This window comes from Crocodylus siamensis, chromosome 8, assembly GCF_052110815.1.
Source record: "Crocodylus siamensis isolate JL-2025a chromosome 8, ASM5211081v1, whole genome shotgun sequence".
Taxonomy (NCBI): Eukaryota; Metazoa; Chordata; order Crocodylia; family Crocodylidae; genus Crocodylus; species Crocodylus siamensis.
The window spans coordinates 60459534-60477375 of NC_143402.1; the positions used below are offsets into that span (position 1 = coordinate 60459534).

Sequence of the window (17842 nt, forward strand, 5' to 3'; positions counted from 1 at the left end):
AGGTGACTTGTCCAGGGGATCAGCATCCCAGCACTTAAAAATGGTGGTGGGGTGCTTGAACTTCAAACGAGCTTAATTTAAGTGCCTCCACCACCATTTTAAGTGTGGGGATGCTTTTAGGACTGGAGCAAAACTGAGAGGAATGAGGGCTGAGGCAGGCTGCCTGTTGTGGGCTTGGGGCTCTCCACTCTGCTGTCTTTGCCCCAGAAGCCACAAGCTGGTTGTGCCACATCCCTTGCCTGCCTGACAGTGGGAGGCACAACTCGCTGTCCCCACTCCTGTGGGGGATGGGGGGCAGGGGATCCATGGCTGGTGTGCAGCTCCCAGAGCAAATGCAGTGAGCAGAAAGCCCCAAGCCCACAGCACCACAAATCTGGGCAGACTGCCCCCCATGCTTCCTCTGTAGTCCATGTGACTGCTGGAGCTGAAGCATTGATGTAGCTCCAGGGGTAAAGGGGTCAATGTGGCTCTCCCCTTCTACTCCCCCCCACTCATCCCTTGCCTACCACCAAATTTGGGGGCTTTGGTTGCTGCTGGCAACTCAAATCAGTGGCAAGTGAAAATGGGGGGTGAGTAGTGACAAGATTTATTCCTTGGTTCCAGACCTGTGCCAATGCAGGTGCTCTAGCAGCTGCACCAGCAAGCCACCATCCTGTCACCAGAGATGAGGCGTCTGGCCTATGAGAAGCTGGCAGGTCAGATCCAGCCTGGGAGACTAAATAATTTGGACAGTCCTTAATTAAAGGACTAGGGAAGATGGAGTTCGTTAAATGAAAGCCTTTCTTGGTGATTTTGTGTTCCAAATGTTTCGTTTCCTTTTTTGTCTTCAATAAAATGTTTTAAAGATTTTTCAGCAGAGGTTGTGTTATAATATGAGTTCCCAGCGGTAGCTTGACATGACTCCCTGAACCACAGGGAAGTGATTGATACTGTAAAAGTGACTGTGAGGTGTAGAGTGATTGTGGGAGTGAGACAATTTGCTATTAACACAAGATCCCACTGAATTCAACTGGGTTACTTGTGCCATTTAAAGTTAAGCACGTGTTTAAGTACTTTGCGGATCTGGGGCCTTCCAGGTGTTTTCTTGATATTCAGCAGCATGGAGGCATGTGTTCTTGGAGAAGGAAGATCAAGAAGTGGGCTGAACAATTTTGTTGGTAGTTGCAATCAAAAAACTAAGTTACCTATAACCCAAAATATCACCCCTTTCATATTTCAACATTTACAGTGTTCACATGATAATCATTTATTTTTAATAATTTTTCATTTGTTTGCTTTATAAATTCTATGCACAGGAGACACCTGTGTGCAGTGTTCAGTTTTAGGTGTAAGCCCTTACTTTCAATATAAAACAGCACAAATACAATTCCATGAAAATATATACATGCCAAAATTACCTGCTCCTTACATTTTTTTGCAGTAATTAAAAGCTGCTTGTCCAGTTAAAATACCCACTGCTTCTTTTTTGGATTTAATGCCTAGGTGAACAGGGCTCTTTTAATCAGCCTTGGTGAGACTGCAGCTGGAGTTCTGCATCCAGTTCTGGGTGATGCGCTTCAGTGGAGAAGCTCGAGAGAGCCCAAAGGAGGGCCACGCACATGATTCAAGGCCTGGAGACCAGGTCATATGAGGAGAGGCTGAAAGACTTGGGACTGTTCAGCCACAAGAAGAGAAGACTCTGAGGGGCTTGGTGGCAGCCTATAAGTATATCAAGGGCGTTCATCAGGTCTTGGGGGAGCATCTGTTTACCAAGTGGAGGACAAGCAATAATGGGCACAAGCTGATTGAGGATCACTTGCAGGCTAGACAGGAAAAACTTCTTTACAATTGCTGAGGGTTTGGAAAAGGCTTCCCACAGAGACAGTACGCTCATGCACCCTGGTGATCTTCAAAGCGTGTCTTGCTGCCCATCTTGCGGTGTTCATCTTATCCCAGCCATCTTTTCTGCCCAAGTGCAGGGGGCTGCACCCAATGATCTGTAAGGTCCCTTGCAGCCCCTGACAACTATGAAACTATAAAACCTTTCAAATGACACGCAGCTTCCTTGTATATAAATACTGACAATAATCCCCATAAAAATGCAGTGAAGCAAAAACTTGGGTTAAAAGCTCCATGCCAAAGATACTGCTTAATTTTTCATTTCGTACAGTTAATGTGGTAACACTGAGGAATCGCCTCTATTACGTTCAATACGGTATGGGAGCTGCTTCAGTAGCAGGTTGTAGGAGGTTTACGGTAGCAAGGGTGTCTCCTAGGAGTTCCGTACCATAGAGGAGGCGAGTTCCACAAACCGCGGCTCTGTGACGTGGCTCTTCCCGCGCCGCGGCTCCTCTCCCAGCGCTGGGCCTGGCGCGGCAGGGCGCGGAAGCGGGCGGCGGCACGGGGGCTTGCCTTCTCTGCTTTCCCTGTCTTCCAGCTCACTGTTTCATTCGCTGAATTGGAACTGAGCCGAGAAGGCTCCCACCGAGGACATGGAAAGGCAGGAATACAGTCTGCACTTCGCTCCTGATCTGCGGTGTGAGAAGAAAACAGATTTAGTTCCTGTTTGCCAGACTTGTGAAATGTGTGTCTTGGGCTGGAAGGTCTTTTCCACCAAGGAGTGGTTCCTGCGAGCCAGCAGCATCTCCCAAAAGAAGTTCCTGACAGGGATTGTGAAGCGACTGAACAGCCTGGATTTACTAAGGTATACTGAGAAAGTCCTTCAGGCCACCCATGGGAAGGATGCCGTTTATGCTCGGTCTCAGATCACCAGCAGCCTTAAAGAGCGCCTGATGACATCCAGTTCTGACCGGGCCTTGGATACAGAAATGCTAGAGCGAGCAATGCTGGACACATGGTGGTGGTTCACAAACAGTACCTACTGGACCAAAGCAAACTACACTCTCTTCTTGCTTCAGATGTGTGATCCTAAGTTACTGCTCATAGCTGCTAACCTGGTCCAAGCCCTCCTCAATGAAGAAGAGAGTTTCAGCTCAACAAGCGAAGCAGGTAAAGACTGTAAAATGCTGGGTAGCTAAAAGGATCAACCCTTCAGTCCAGCACCTTAATTCACTGATGGGCAACCCCCCCCCACCAAAAAAAAACAAACAACAAACAAGGACCCAAACGCAGATACCCTAATGCAAACAGTCCTGTTGGACTATCTCTTTAGCCTGAGCAAATCAGCATGTTCTTATGTACACCAGCTAAGGATCTGGCCCAAAGTCAACAAGACCACTGCAGAATAAGATACTAACTTAATGTGTCATCATGACAAAATGTGGCCCCAATCTGCTATTGACTTTTGTGTGTATGTGGCTTTTTTTGTTCATTTGTTTTTTAAATACCAGTTATAGAAAGTACCTACACCTACAAATACTCTTGCTGGAGTTAAAAATAGCTTTAGGAATATGAATGATAACAGGACAGATTTTCAATTTAGCTCGTATATTTTAAGCGCACGTAATTAAAGGGAAACACAAGAAAAGACAAAAGAAGTAAAAAACCAATACTGTATGTGCACAAACACTGTGACATTCTCCATCAGCTGAATTTGGCCAAAGAAACTTATGTTTGCTATATATAGGTTAATGTATAGCATAAACTTGCTATATGTAAACAAGCCAAAATGCTGCTTCTAGGTCACATTTACTCCTGAGCTGGCATTCGTTATCTAGGAAGGGCATCTGCTTTGAGTTATTCCCTTATTTGGAGGTGTGGTTAATAGGGGACTTCTGTTGCCCTGTGTTTTAGCTTTGCATGTTTTGATTGCTTCTATATTTGCATCTTCTTTCAGATGAAGAAAAAGTCTCTGTGTCAGTGCTTGAGCCCAAAAGCAGCTTCAAGTCAGAAGAACACACTACATCCATCTCTCAGATTCATTTGCAACCCCCATCTCAAGTCTTCAGCACTGCTTCCACTGTCCCTGGAAGTGGGATCTCATCTGCAAAGATCAGCCAGTATAGTGAAATAGGTAGCATAGCAAATGCATTTAATATGGATGACATTTCTAACGTGCCTAGAAGTAAGCACTGATGCCATCTAGCAACCATGCCATCTTGCTGTATGATCTTCTCATTTGCACACGATAAGCAAGGCCAAACCAACGTGTGCAAGATGCAGCAGAAAATGTTGCAGTTCCATAAGTGGAACTTCTCTTGCTGGGTTAGCGTCAAGGGCTGCTGTGCTTCTAGCAGTGACGTGTTTTAAGAGAAGAGTAAATTCAAAGTCCAGCCTTCCTGGCTGCATCCAGACATGCAGGTACATGGGGTTTGTGGCACCACAAACTGCATACCCAGAATGCTAAAATATACCCCATGCTGTAGATCTGGGGTATGTGGGGTATGTATGCTGAGGGGAAAAAAGCAGCATGGTGCAAACTACAATAGTGTGTGCCGGAACAAATGGAGGCTTAATCCTCCAGGGAGATGCTCTGACTGGCAGCCAAAGTGTCTCTACTATTTAATTTGTGCCCCAGTTGCTCCAGCACACCAGGAGCCGGGAGGAGTAGGGAAAGGGCAGTTTGCTCAAAGGAGGACAATTTGTTCCTCACCAAACAAAGCACACGTGCAGGGGTGTATGCTGCAGCACATGATCCTGCACATCTGGCCAGGCCCCTGGCCATGTCCAGATGAGTGTAGCCATGTGGTATGTGGTACAGCAGACACGTGTGCAGCATCACATGCTGTAGGTTCAGTTGTTCTCCATGCTGCAAGGGAGCAGTGTGGAGGGATATCCAGGAGTCAAAAAAAACCCCTGAAAAAAAAAAGAGCGGAGCAGCACATACAGTGGCAGTGTGTGATGCCCAAAGCCGGATCCTGGCTGGCCAGAGCCATGCTCTGCTGCCAGCCAGGCTCCACGCAGCAAGAATGATGTGGCTGCCACCCTGGGAGGCCCCCAGTGATGATTTTGGGGCCACCCCTACCCAACCTGGAGTAACTTGCTGTGTGCCAGAGCGCATGTGGCACACGCCTTCCCCAAGGACAATTAGCAGCAGCACAAGTTGCACCATTGGCGATGCATAGGGTGTGCATGCAGGTGCATGTGCACCCCCTGAGCTTGGTGGTGCATCCCATGCAAAAAGGCACTGCCAATGCTGCTGGTGGCGTTTGTGGGTGGTTGCCAACTTCTGGTCAGTGCTCTCCATACTTCCCTGCCACTGACAGCGCCGTGGCTGCCTACGGGAGCTCACCATTTGCCCCCTCCACACCTCTGCTGCCGACAGCACTGCCACTGCCTGCGGGAGCTTGCTGTGCCCCCACAGCTTCTGGGGTCATGTGGTGACGCAGCATTCATGAGTTGCCCGACTGCTAGTTGTCTCTGGAGAACCAAACGTCCTCGCATGTCGTGTGTCCATTAAAGGTTGCATAGTGCTCTTTTGAAAAAGTAATGGTGCTCATTCTACCAGAACTATTTGGATTCCCAAAGGGTCTCAAGCCAACATGGATAATACTAAGTTTAGAGATAAGAAATCCAGAAGAGATTACTGCTAGATTAGGGTTTACAGTACAGCAAGGAAGCTAAAAGAGGTTATAGATACTGAGGGAAAAATGTGAATATAGAATGTTCTCCATTCTTCCTTTCCCTATTATCCCAGGTACAGCCTATCCCTTCCATTCCCTTCTTAGCAGTACCATGGTATAATTTTTATTTCCACTGAGATGAAGGGAGAGGGGTCGCCTTTTTCTTTTAAGCAGAAGGAATCCCTCCACAATGGATCTATTGAGTTTTTTGGCAAAGGGTCTTCTGTACTTCCTTGGTGCAAAGAGATGGGAGTAGAGGAGGCACAGAAGTGGTAGGTGGAGCACATCATCTTTTACTTTTTAAAAAACTATCAAATTACATCCCTGCTAAAACTCCATGGAATGGTTTTAAAGGTCTTCTAATGGCCTAAACCTGCGAGCTACTGAGAGCCCTTAAATCCCATTCAAGTCAATGGGAAACAAGAGTGTTCATCATGTTGCAGAACCATGTCTTCAAGGCTCAGGTGTTGACAGCACAGGATGTTTTTCAAGGCACTGATGATCTTCAGCTCCCACAGAAGTGTGTATGTTCATCAACAACTTTGGAACTGTAGTTTAAAGAAAAGAGCTGGGGAAACAGGTTTTATTTAACCCTATTCTTGTGTAGTGCAGCAAGGGGCAGATACCATGAATATATTTCAGTGCTTGGGTACTGCTTAGAAACTGTAAACTTCTTGCTAATTCTGTTGATCCATAGGCAAATCATTGTGCTTCTGGCCCAGAGGCATGGCACACTTCTTCACAGCAAACAGTGAAAAGGAGGATGAACTATCTACTGGTTCTTCAATCAACCCAGCACTCACCCTTATTCCTGCATCTTTACAGTCAGCCTCTGGTGTCAACAAGTATAAAGACTTCATCCGCTGCCTGCCAATCCACCTGTCAAAGTACATCCTGGGTAGGGCCCCTCTTACTTCCTAAACACAATTACTCCTGAGGTTTCCTGATGTCATAATTTTTGGCTTGGAGTTAATCAGCTTGTCCTTGCAATTTCTCAGGGTTTCTGGATCCAAAGTCCCTGAGCAGGTGCACTGATGTGACTCCGTACTGGGCTTTTGTGGCCAAAGAGGTCAAGAGGGAACACCTGTCACAACGGGTAGTCCAGGAAGAACTTGTGTACTTGCAGGTAATTGTCCTTTTTTGCCTCTTATTTTGCCATTGTGGCCATAGAGCTCTTTGACTCTAACTCCTGTAACCATTAGATAGGAGGGCTTTTCCAGGGATGCTTCACCAACTTCTTTCAGTTTTTTTTCCTTTGTCATTCTCCAGTGCTGGGTTAGGTTACAGTCAGTCATACTCACAGCAATAAACATGTTAGAAAAGCCTTTATTGATTCTCTGCTAATTGTGGACAAGGGCTTATAAACAAGAATGGCATAAACCAAGAAAAACATCTTGATTGCAAACAAGAATGTCATCATGAGCTGACCGGTAGGGCCCTATATCAGGTTGCAGAGATGTTTTAATGAGTCAGTTTGGCATCCAGAACAGTTGAGTCTTATTTAGCTTTACTTCATAACATAAAAATCCTGAGAGCTTCTGCAAGGCAAGGTCAGAGTGAATGTCCCACAGGAGAAAGCTGAAGGAACAAGAACTTCAGTTTACATCAATGATTCTCAAACTTTTTAAACTTCAGGCACCCTTGTTTGACTGAAGGCACTTTTCCATAACTTTTGTGATTTGAGCAACATTATTTAAAAGCCTAATGTATTTATTACAGTTTTACCTCCTTGCAGAGGGGCCGTAGCCAGCCAGGGGTGAGCCTTTTCATCTGCTTATCTTTTCACACCTTGTAACACCCTTCAGAAGAGCTCAGGACACCCCAGGGTGCCCTGGTACCTTGGTTAAGAATTACTGGCTTATACCTGTATGCAAAGTTCTGCCACGGGACTTAATGTGGAGGCAAATGTTAGGAAGGAGTAGGACTTTAAATTATATCATACGGTGCAAGCTGGGTTTAGAATAAATTTGGAAAGCCATTCCTTCATTTTCACACTTATGATAAGCTTGATTATGCAGCAAATTTGAGATGAATTTTAGGTAAACTTGTGCTGAAAAAATTTCAGTTGACTCTAACGTCTGCTGAACATGGAGGATACAGCATGAGAGGTTTAAAGCTAGCAGTGTGTTACATGGTGTAATGGTTAGCACTCTGGACTCTGAATCCAGTGATCCAAGTTCAAATCTTGGTGGAACCTAAGTATTTTGGGCGGCTAGGATCTGGAACCAACTTCCAAGAGAAGTGGTGCTGGCTCCTCCCCTGGGGGTCTTTAAGAGGAGGCTGGATGAACACCTTGCTGGAGTCGTTTGACCCCAGTACTCTTTCCTGCAGTGGCGGGGCAGCAGACTTGATGATCTGCCCAGGTCCCTTCTGACCCGACCAACTATGAAACTGTGCTGAGTTACTCCAAGCTGCTCCTCAAGCAGTGGGTGCTAGAGCAACCCAGCACACAGCAAGGGACCTGGCCAGGCTGCCAGTGTGTGGTGAGTTGTTCTGTTTTAAATTCCTTCTAAGAAAGCCTAAATTCCAAGAAAGCAGAAATCTGTTTCACCGAGTGAATGCCCAAAGGGCATCTTGAGGCTAATTCTAAATTACCCAGCTGAGGTGTAGAAGGATCATTTTGCTCACTCTGGGTGCATGAGTGCATCCATAAGAATAGGGAGTCATCTCCACATCTCTGGAGAGTGATCCTGCCCCTATAGTGGGGGACATATATGGACCTAGTAGGGGTAACAGAATCACTCCTACACAGTAAACAAATAGCTCAGAGTTAGACCCAAGCTGCACTTTGGTCACCCAGTAAATGGAACACAATTCTGTTCCAAGCTTTTATTGCCTTTTCTTTGCTTTAGTTTTCACTGAAAAAGTTAACTTTGATCAGATGGCTAACACAATAATCACCAGTGATGTGGGGGTAAGTATTCAGGCTAAAATAGGGAAGGAGAAACAATGGAGGAAGTTAGATGTTTTCAATTCAGCTGGGTGTGATGAAGTTGAAAATGGACTATCATATTCTTAGAGCTGTTAACAGTTGTTTTTGAGAAATTTTGGAGGATGGGTGAAGTTCCAGAGAAATGGAAAAAGGAAAAGAGTGCCTCTCTTTTAAAAAGTGGGGAAAAGAAGAACCCAGAGAATTATAGACTGATCAGCTGGAATCCAATTCATGGATAGACACTTGAGCAAAAAATGAAAACCACAAAGAAACAAAACAATATATTTGTAAAAACTTAGAAGATAACTAGGGCTGCCTATACACATGCCTAGGGGTGGATAGGGGGTGAATTTTAATTAGAGCAGTTCCCAGAGAGTTGATTTAATTAAAACACTGCAGTGTCATGTATATTAAGCCTCTGCGTTTTTAAAAAATGGCTGCAGGGTGCTTTAACTGAAGCTTATTTGATGAGCATTAGTTAAAGCACCCCTGTAGCCACTTTGAACCATGCGGGGGCTTAATACAAGTGTCACTGCAGTGATGCTAGAGTATTCTAATTAGAACATGAAGCAGACTTGATTGAGTCTGCTCTGACTTGTTCTGATTAGATGTGTTGGAACACATCCTTAGACAGCCAAGTTGATGAGTAAATCTCCATCACTGGCAGTTTTTAAAAGCAGGCTAGACAGATACAGATCCAGGAAAGCTTGGATGTAGTTGATGTTGCCTTGGAAGTCCTCCTCCCATCCTTAAGTTCTATGATTCATCCCTTGGAATCTTCTCAGTCTTGTTAGTTCGTGTGTCCTGGCTGCTGTGTCAATACTCACCCATTTCTGGTTAAAAGATATTGATGAATCCGAACGGATTTCTCAGTGCTGACAATCCCCACACCTTGGAGAAGTTCTGAACATACCTTGCAGCTCTGTATGAGGGTTAAGATTAACATTTTTAGGGGTCTCCTATATGTTAGGCAAGTACCCTAACTATTAAAGTATATGAGTGATAGGTGGAAAGGCCCTTCACCTTCATCATACAGTTGCTAGATGTAATTCTTCTACAATTGTATAATTAGGGACTTTTCTGGGTGATCCTGTTATGCCACAGAGCCCTTGTGGCTGTAGCAGTCCCTTACTGAGCATGCTCAGAAGGGCAAGTACAACTGCGCAGGTGGAAATAGAGTCTAAAATATGTAAGCATCAAGAATGGCACCTAAGAAGTTGCATTTGGATACATAAGGAGCAGATGAGTCAAGATGAAAGAAGATTTGGCCCCTGATGTTTTGGTTCTATTATAATGCATGAAAAATCCCATTTTTCTCCCTTCGTGGTAATAATTCGGCTGAGTTAGTAGTATATCAAACAATTCAGCTGTTTTGCAAGGCTTCCCCCTCCTTGTTTTTGTATATCATGTAGTATATACTTATTATTTTATTTTTAGACATCACTTTAAGATGGAAACTATCTGCTAGGAGGCAGAGTTATACGAGAGCTATGAGACAACTGCTCTGATCAAGAAGCATTAAATATTATTTAGTAATGAAATTTCCTTAGTATTAGTTTAGAAGCAAAACCAATATGATCAACTGTCAAGCTAATTTACTCTCAGGAGCAATATAATAACAACAAGCTTGTGTGCGTGGTTCAGGTCTCTTAAGCAATGCACCAGTAACAACCAGTATAAGTAGTAAATTCTTCTTATCCTTCTCCACTGCTTCCCATAGAAACTGAAGTAAGTTCTGTGCTTAAAACCCACAAGTACTGCTTTCTGTGTTCTTTTTGCAGTGCATTTGCCCTGTACAGTAATGGTACCAGTGTTTGTTATCAATTCCAGGGGTCATGCCCTAAGGGAGTAATTCCCAACTATGCGAAAACTGTTGATGTTACAATTCCAAGGATAACCAAAGATGGAGATATCATCCCAGTGAAAAGCCGAAAATGGAAATGGAAATCTAAGGTGTGTTGCACATCTTCCGCCTCCCAGAATTTTCCTATGTCTGAGTGAGAGGGGAGATACAGGATTGAAAATCAGGAGTTTCTGTGTTCTAATTGTCCCTTTACCATGGGTACAACCCCTTCAGTGAGTGAGCCACAAAAAGGCCCCATTCTTCCAGAGGCATAGCAGGGGAGCACCATACCCAAGCCAGTTGTGACACACAGGGCAGCACTGGTTGCTGCAGTACTGATTGTGGCAATGTGATCAGCTGCCACTGCAGTGGGGGCTATTTTTGAAACCCCCTCAAAGGCAAGACCTGAGACTGCTTCCTCTGTGTTGTCTGCTGTTGTCCCCCCCACCCCTTTGTTATGCTATGCCATTCTTCTTCCTTTACCTCCTTGCTTGGAGGAGAGCCTGCATTTAGTGATGGAGACGACATCTTCCTTGGAGATGTGCTTTACTTGAGGAAATCTCTTTCCTGGCTTCTGAGAACAGTCTGGATTCCTAACCTGTACAGGAGAACAGAGCCCAAGATAATGAAGCTCTGTTGGGCACTCCTTGCTTTGACTCTTTTTTTTTTTGTGAATTTGTAGTAAAAACTTAGCTTCAGCCTTATTTCCCAGGGCCAGAAGGAGCTGCTGAGGCTTGGCAACAGATAAAATAAAAGTATCAATAAATGGCCTGATTCTCAGCTATTCCATCCATGCACGTAGGGTAGGAACAGGGTGGAGGAACTGACTTTGCACTTCCCACATTTCAGGTTTGTCTGAGGCCAACACAATTAGTGTCCAGCATAAGTTAGGGAAGCCTCAAGGTTGCTCCAATTTCTCATGCTGCAGGAAGTAATGAAGAGCCCTGATGCAGTATTCTCTAGATACACCCTCGCCCTGTGTCCAACAAGCTCTTCTGGCAGGGGAGCGCACTGCACAAGGCATCTTTGTTAAGTCCTTTTAGGGTATCTGAGAAATGAGCTGTATAAGAGGTTATCTGTTATAAGGTGTTATCCCCTATCTTTCTTCCACCACAGTTATTTATTCCTGTTTCCTTTATCTCTGGCCCTAGGAGGAAGAGAACAACCTGCAGGCTGCTTATCACGGCCAGCAAACTGAAGTCATTCGGATGGAGGAGAGAAACATCTTGTGCAGCTCCTACAATGTGCGCGTCCTCATAGACCAGTATGTACACTACAGGGAACCTTACTATATAGTATTTGGCATCACAGCCCCTGCCACTTCTGGGAATCTCAAAGTGTTTTATAAACCTTTTGGACCAAATAGCAGCTATACAAAGCTAGCAGTGTCATCTTACAATTCCCCCAGGGTTCTCTTGCACCTCTTCAGGCTTATTTTCTACCAGTGGGAAGCACAGTTTGCACCCATACTACAATATTTCTAATTGTGGGCTACAGTTGTTTTGCAGAACTAGGTCCTGCTAAAAAAGAACATAGCCTTCAATATACCTCTTTTATCACACTCTAAGCTCACTTTGAAATGCTATTTGTTAACTAGTTTTCAAAAATACCTTCAGCTTTGAGACAGTATTGCCTAGTAAGTCTGGGTACACGACTAGGGACAAAGAACTCCTGTTTTTGTTTTTGAACTCTGGTGAGAGTCCCTCAAAAGTGAGTCACTTCAACTTTTCCCACCTAGAAAACGAAAGTAACACTTGGCAGGAGTGCTTACTTAATGTTTGTGAAGTGCTTTGCCAAATTCTAGCCTGCCTCAAAGTTATTTTCACATATACAACATGGATGCGACATGTTAAAACACCATTAAAAAGGATTAGTGGTGTGTTATATCCTCTGTGCACCATGCACTTTGCATGCTGCCACATGCAAGCTATGAAGCAGAGGAGAACCAGGCCCACTAAGCACTGACCAATATTCATTTTTCTTATACACATTTATTTTTATGGGGTTATATGTTGCAGTTATTCACTATAAGCTTTAATGGAACTAGTGTAGTATTCCACTGAATAAAGTTGGGGCACCACTGATGTAATGTGATCAAAGGTAGCAATGCCTAGGCTTTACATCAATGCATTCTGCCCCACATCACATTTGCGTTGTTTCCCCCCATGAACAACTGTGAACCTAACTGGGCCTTCTGTAGAGATATGCCAGCCAAGTTTATCCTACAGCAACCTAGGATTTCCCAGCTGATGTTAGCTTTGGACACAGGTACATTTGGAGCTAGTTCAAAAGGGAGGCTGCTGATGAAGAGCCTACAGCAACAGTTACGCCAATGTGGACAAGCTGGGAGCTATACAAATGTGGCAAAATTACCCCAACTGGGTATGGACACACATACATTTGGAGGTATTTCAAATGGGGAGGAAGGACTCTTGCTCCAAAACCATGCAACTTCCCTTTCATTCTAACACTGACAAGCAAGGAACAATAATGATGTTGCAAAACAGTTTTAACATTGCTTCATCTATGTTTAAAGTTGGAGCAACTTTGCTACATTTGTACTGTATAGCTCTTAGCTTGTCTACATGTAACTTAAAATGTAATAACTTCCATACTGATCAGAGACCCCCTTTTGAAACTACTTTAAAAGTATGTGTGCCCGTACACTTTGCTGTCCATCGTGACTGCTTAGAACAAGAAGGCAGAACCTTTTGCTTCAATAGCCATGCCCCACCACTTGAACTAAGGGAATCTGTGAGGGATTTTTGTTTTTTTGTGGGTGCACAGCAGCTTGACAAGGGGAAAGCCCTGAGCCAGTTTGGTCTGTTCCAGTATATGGGTATGAAGCTATGTCTGAGTAACACATATATATATGTGAAACTGCAGGGTGCTTGTGTGATGCTGTTTCAGCATGTGGGACTGTTTCAGCAGTGTGCAAGGGAAATATGAGGAAACCTTGCATATTTTCATATCTTGTGAGGACTGATGTGTAAAAACCACATCAGGGGATGAAGGCTCTTTTGTTATTAAGAGCCGGTTATTAAGATCATGAAGGCTCTTTTGTTATTAAAAGTCTGAAGTGAATAACTTTTAGGAATAATGAGGTCAATAGTCTCAAAGGAAACATTAGGAACAGAGAATGTAAGCCTGAAAGGGTCATCAATATTGGGAAAGGGAGATTCTTATGGGACAGGACAATATTGCACTGATTAAATGTGTAGGTAGACTTAGGTGTCTAAGTGTGATTCTAATCCACCCTGCTTGAGTACTTGAAAAACTCAGTGCAGAAAGTGGGCAGGGCCTCTTCTTCCTCCCTGCTTCTCTGTGACTCAGTCTTAAGGTGCAGATCTACTCTGCCTTCTACTGGACATCAGACTAACATGGTTAACTACCATCTCTCAGTCTTAAGGGTTAGATGATGGCAGATTCTAAAAGTAAATGAATTAATGTTTTTTTTTTTTAGGGACTTGAACAGGATGGAAGGCACTTAGCTACCAAAGTCCACTTAAGTGTGTAGGGGGTAGGGGGGGAGTCTACCTTCAGCACCTGATGCCCTTTGAGGCTGGGAATTGCCTGTCCATGCTCTCCAATCTCTCTCATCTCCTGTCTCCCACCTGCCATGCCTTGATCTTAACATGTTTACCGGGGGAAGCTGCCTCCAGAGGGCAGAGTAACCTCTTCCTTGGTGCCTTCTTTCTTTGCCCAGTCCATGAAGCTCTTCCATTCCCCAAGCACTACACGTTGTACTTCTCCTTTTAAGACAGCCCAAGGGCTTCTCCACTTCCTTGCATAACTGGGGTTGTATGGAACCCAAATATGGACCCCTGGCCCTAATCATACCTTAGGAGCTATACTTGTGGCTTCTATCCACCCCCATAGCCCCCCTTTTTCCTTGCAAATATTAGTCAGTCATCATTTGGAGGAGGCACGCTGGCCCCAAACTAACACTTGGCCCCTCAGGCTTCAAACCCCTTAACTGAGCTGCAGCCTTCCTGGCTTTTCTTTGGCTGATCCCCACAGCCCAGATTTGCAGGGTACCTCTTAGTTCCTGGCAGCCAGCTCTGTCATCAGCTCCTCAGCCTGTAGTCAGGCTGCAAACTCCAGCTCAGAGACCAGGCTTATATACAGCCAAGTCCATCCCCTTCCAGTCACCTGACTGCTGCCTTTGAAGGTGGGCCTAGGGGTTTCTGCTCAGCCTAATTCCCCTGACCTGTGGTCCTCCTTAGCTTCTTAGCTGTCCCAGGCTTCAAGGTTTGGGTTTCAGTTGCTGGCTGCTGCAGAGTTCTGCCCTGGTGGGCCCTGAAGGTCTTATTTCCCTGGGGACCCCACTCTTTCTTCCTGCTCCCCCTCCCAATGGAGTTAACAGGGGTAGGGTTCTCTGTTATAGATACAGGCCTAATGTATGGACTAGAATCTGGCTTTTGGTATCTTGAGAAGGTTTCACACGGAGCAGAGATGCTGTGGCAATGACCACAATAAAATGCTTGGCAAAAACAGCTTACTTCACTGTCTTGTTTAGCAGTGGCTTCCACACCTCTGGCTAAAGCTCTTTTAAATCTCTGCTTGCTTACCCAGGTCAGATCCAAATAGGGTAATCCACTACAGTGGTGGGAACTTGTTGGCCATTGGCTCTGCAGACCGGAAAGTGAAGTTCCTTGATATAGTGCAAATGAAGGAAGTGCCACCCGTGATCTCTGGCCATGCTGGAAGCATCAAGGCACTGTTCCTCAATGAGAAGAAAGGGTTCATTCTGAGTGCTAGCTTTGACCTCAGCATCAGGTGAGCAGTACTGGTACTAAGGTGCAGGGAGATGAATTAGGGAAGCCAGTTTGAAAATGTCTGTTGAAGTGAAATTCTAACAACCCCCTCTTCCAAATTAAAAGAACTTTTCCCCATCTGTTTTTTCCCCCCTGTTTTTACTGATTATAGTAATGAGAGTGAGAAAATACATCATAAATATCCAAGTGTATCCCCAGTTTGTATAGGACATTTCTTTTTGTGATTATCTGCTTCATCCAATACTGGATAGTACAGTAAGAAAATATCTTCCAAAAAAAACTGTTGCCAAGATATTCTGCAATGTAAGCAACAAAATGAATTTTTGATGAGTATCTGGAGTAAGTTTTAGTCTTATTGAAGTCCATGTTAAAACTGCCATTGCATGCACTGTGGTAGGACCAGGATTTCCCTTTTGTCTCTATATAGACTTATACCAATTAATCACCATGGTATCTGACCACTTTTCCATATACTAGGAAGCAAAGGGAGAGACAGCTAGGCCTTGAGAAGGTAATATATAGGTGCTTAATTGCAAGTACCGCACATTAAAGTTGAGAGTGATTTATTTTGTCCTCTTTATCAGTAAATACCGCAATTCTAATCACCTGTAACAAGTAAAATGCCAGGTTGGAAGGTTTCCACAGGTCTGAGTTGACAAGGCAGGAAAGGAGAAGAGATTACACCAGTGAAAACTATATCCCCTTCCTTACCCCCACCCCCACCTTTTTGTCACTAAGGGGTGCTACCTGTGCTATCTTGGCAGCTGGAAATAGGAAATAGGACTACCAGGCAGGTAGAAAGTGAATCCTGATGCATGTTTCTAAGGCTGCATTGGCGCCTGCAGAGCAAGATATATGATCAGATATCTCAATAGTTGGGTCTGATTCTACTGTCTCTTACACTGGCTTTACCCCACTGTTAATCCAGTGGATCTGAAGTTACCCCCGATTTGTACCAGCCTGTGTGAGAACAAATTAGTCAGTAGTGCCTGATTAACCACAGGATTCTCTCCCTCTTGGTCCTTACTCTGCAGATGCTGGAATATATACACTGGGGTTTGTGTAAGAATCTTTAATGGTCATACAGGGACTATCACCTGCCTGGATTTGTATAAAAATAAGTTTGTGTCTGGATCAAAAGACTGTACAATCAAAGGTGAGTGAGCAGCACCTAAAATAACTCCCATGGGACCCCTTCAGCCAGATTTGCTTACCCTGGGATAAATGTAGCCCAACATGAGTATTTATGCCCTGTACAATGTATGAACCTAAAAATGAGCATGTAAGCCATCATATAGATGTTAGGTTCTCACAACACAGCTTACATTGGTCTGTAAGCAATGGATACATGAAAGGATCTGTGATCCCCTCACTGCATGAACTCTCATTAGCACTGATTTCATGAAATTTGAATGGTTTTATGATTATGTCTCTGGACTGAGACAGGCAGGCTGGGATCAGTTCTCAGCTCTAACACAAAGTTTCTCAGATTCTTATCTGTAAAATGAAGATGACAACAATACTTTCTTTTTCCGGTCATGGACAAGATGCACATTTGTAATGCTATGAAAATGTAGTGTAAATGGACTGACAGATGTTACAGTAACCAAGCATTTGGAGCACTAAAAAGCAGAGTAGGTACATGCACTGGTGATGCTACACAGCAGAGTTCAGTGTTCAGACACCCCTTGCAGAAGCCCACTTTCCATATGTTCCTGAGAACTGATGAGCAGAGAGGAAACCCAACTGGCTGGCTGCCTCCCCAAGGATCATCCCCTTCCCTGCTTTATGCTGAGAGTACAGAGCCTCCGTGAACCTGGTCAGCTTCCTTTCCAGAAAGCCAATCGATTATGCTCTAAGTCTGGAATGAAGCCTTCCTACTTGCTCACTCCATGGCCCTCGCTTGATGAGCACCATGACATCATGTTCCTACTGCACTGCTCCAGATGGAGAGTCAAAGCCCATCACTGCTTGCTCATCCTGCTTTTTCAGCTCATGTGGGAGCTGGTGTTCATCAGCATGCAAGTACATAGTGACATGACCAAAGCCCTGGGAAGGCAAGTCCTCAAGCATTGTTCCTTGGTTCTGTCTGCCATCACATACATGGCCAACAAGGACAATTCCACACAGCACACCATGGAGGCTGGGCCACTGTAGGATCACTTCAAAAATGTGCACTGGCACTTCTGGGCATGAGACACAAACGCTAACTGATGGGAGAGAACCATCCTGGGGCTTAGGATGATGAGCAGTGGTGCCAGAGTTTCCAAATGTGCCAGACCACCTTCATAGAGATCTGTGCCAAGCTGTCCCCCACCATGGAGCAGCAAAACATCAGCATAAGTGTACTGTTTGCTGTGGAGAAGTATGTGACCATCACCACCTGGGAGTTCATAAACTCAACAGACCTGCAGTCTGTTGCCAACTAGTTCAGCATGGACAAGTCCACGGTAGGACTGGCTGTGTGGGAGGTACACTGGGAAATCCATCAGGGCCAGGCATCACAGATCATCCACTTCACCAACCCACAGGAGTTTGTCACCATATTTAACCGAAGGGAGGATCCCAACTGCATTGTGGCCATTGATGAGACCCACATCACCATCCTGTGCCCCCCTCTCTCTACTACAGCTCTGAGTACACCAACTGCAAGGGCTTCTCCACTGGGCTGCAGCACATAATCAGTCACCTGTGACAGTTCATATACATCAGTGATAGCTGATGGGCAAGGTCCACAATGCTAGGGTGTTCTGCAGTTCTGGTCTCCTTGCCCTGATGAAGTGGGAGA

The 17842-nt window shown here is 44.8% G+C and overlaps 1 protein-coding gene across 2 annotated transcripts in view; it reads left to right on the forward strand.

Moving 5' to 3' along the window:
* Positions 1 to 2281: 2281 nt before the first annotated feature.
* The window catches only part of FBXW10B (F-box and WD repeat domain containing 10B), a 31619-nt gene continuing 16058 nt past the window's right edge, over positions 2282 to 17842 (forward strand). For both annotated transcript variants that reach the window (XM_090059975.1, XM_090059976.1), the window contains exons 1-8: positions 2282 to 2988; positions 3776 to 3952; positions 6199 to 6399; positions 6500 to 6627; positions 10264 to 10386; positions 11428 to 11540; positions 14852 to 15055; positions 16089 to 16210. In XM_090059975.1, coding sequence (XP_089916101.1) covers positions 2472 to 2988; positions 3776 to 3952; positions 6199 to 6399; positions 6500 to 6627; positions 10264 to 10386; positions 11428 to 11540; positions 14852 to 15055; positions 16089 to 16210 — 1585 coding nt within the window. In that variant the 5' untranslated portion in view covers positions 2282 to 2471. The remainder of the gene's footprint in view (positions 2989 to 3775; positions 3953 to 6198; positions 6400 to 6499; positions 6628 to 10263; positions 10387 to 11427; positions 11541 to 14851; positions 15056 to 16088; positions 16211 to 17842) is intronic.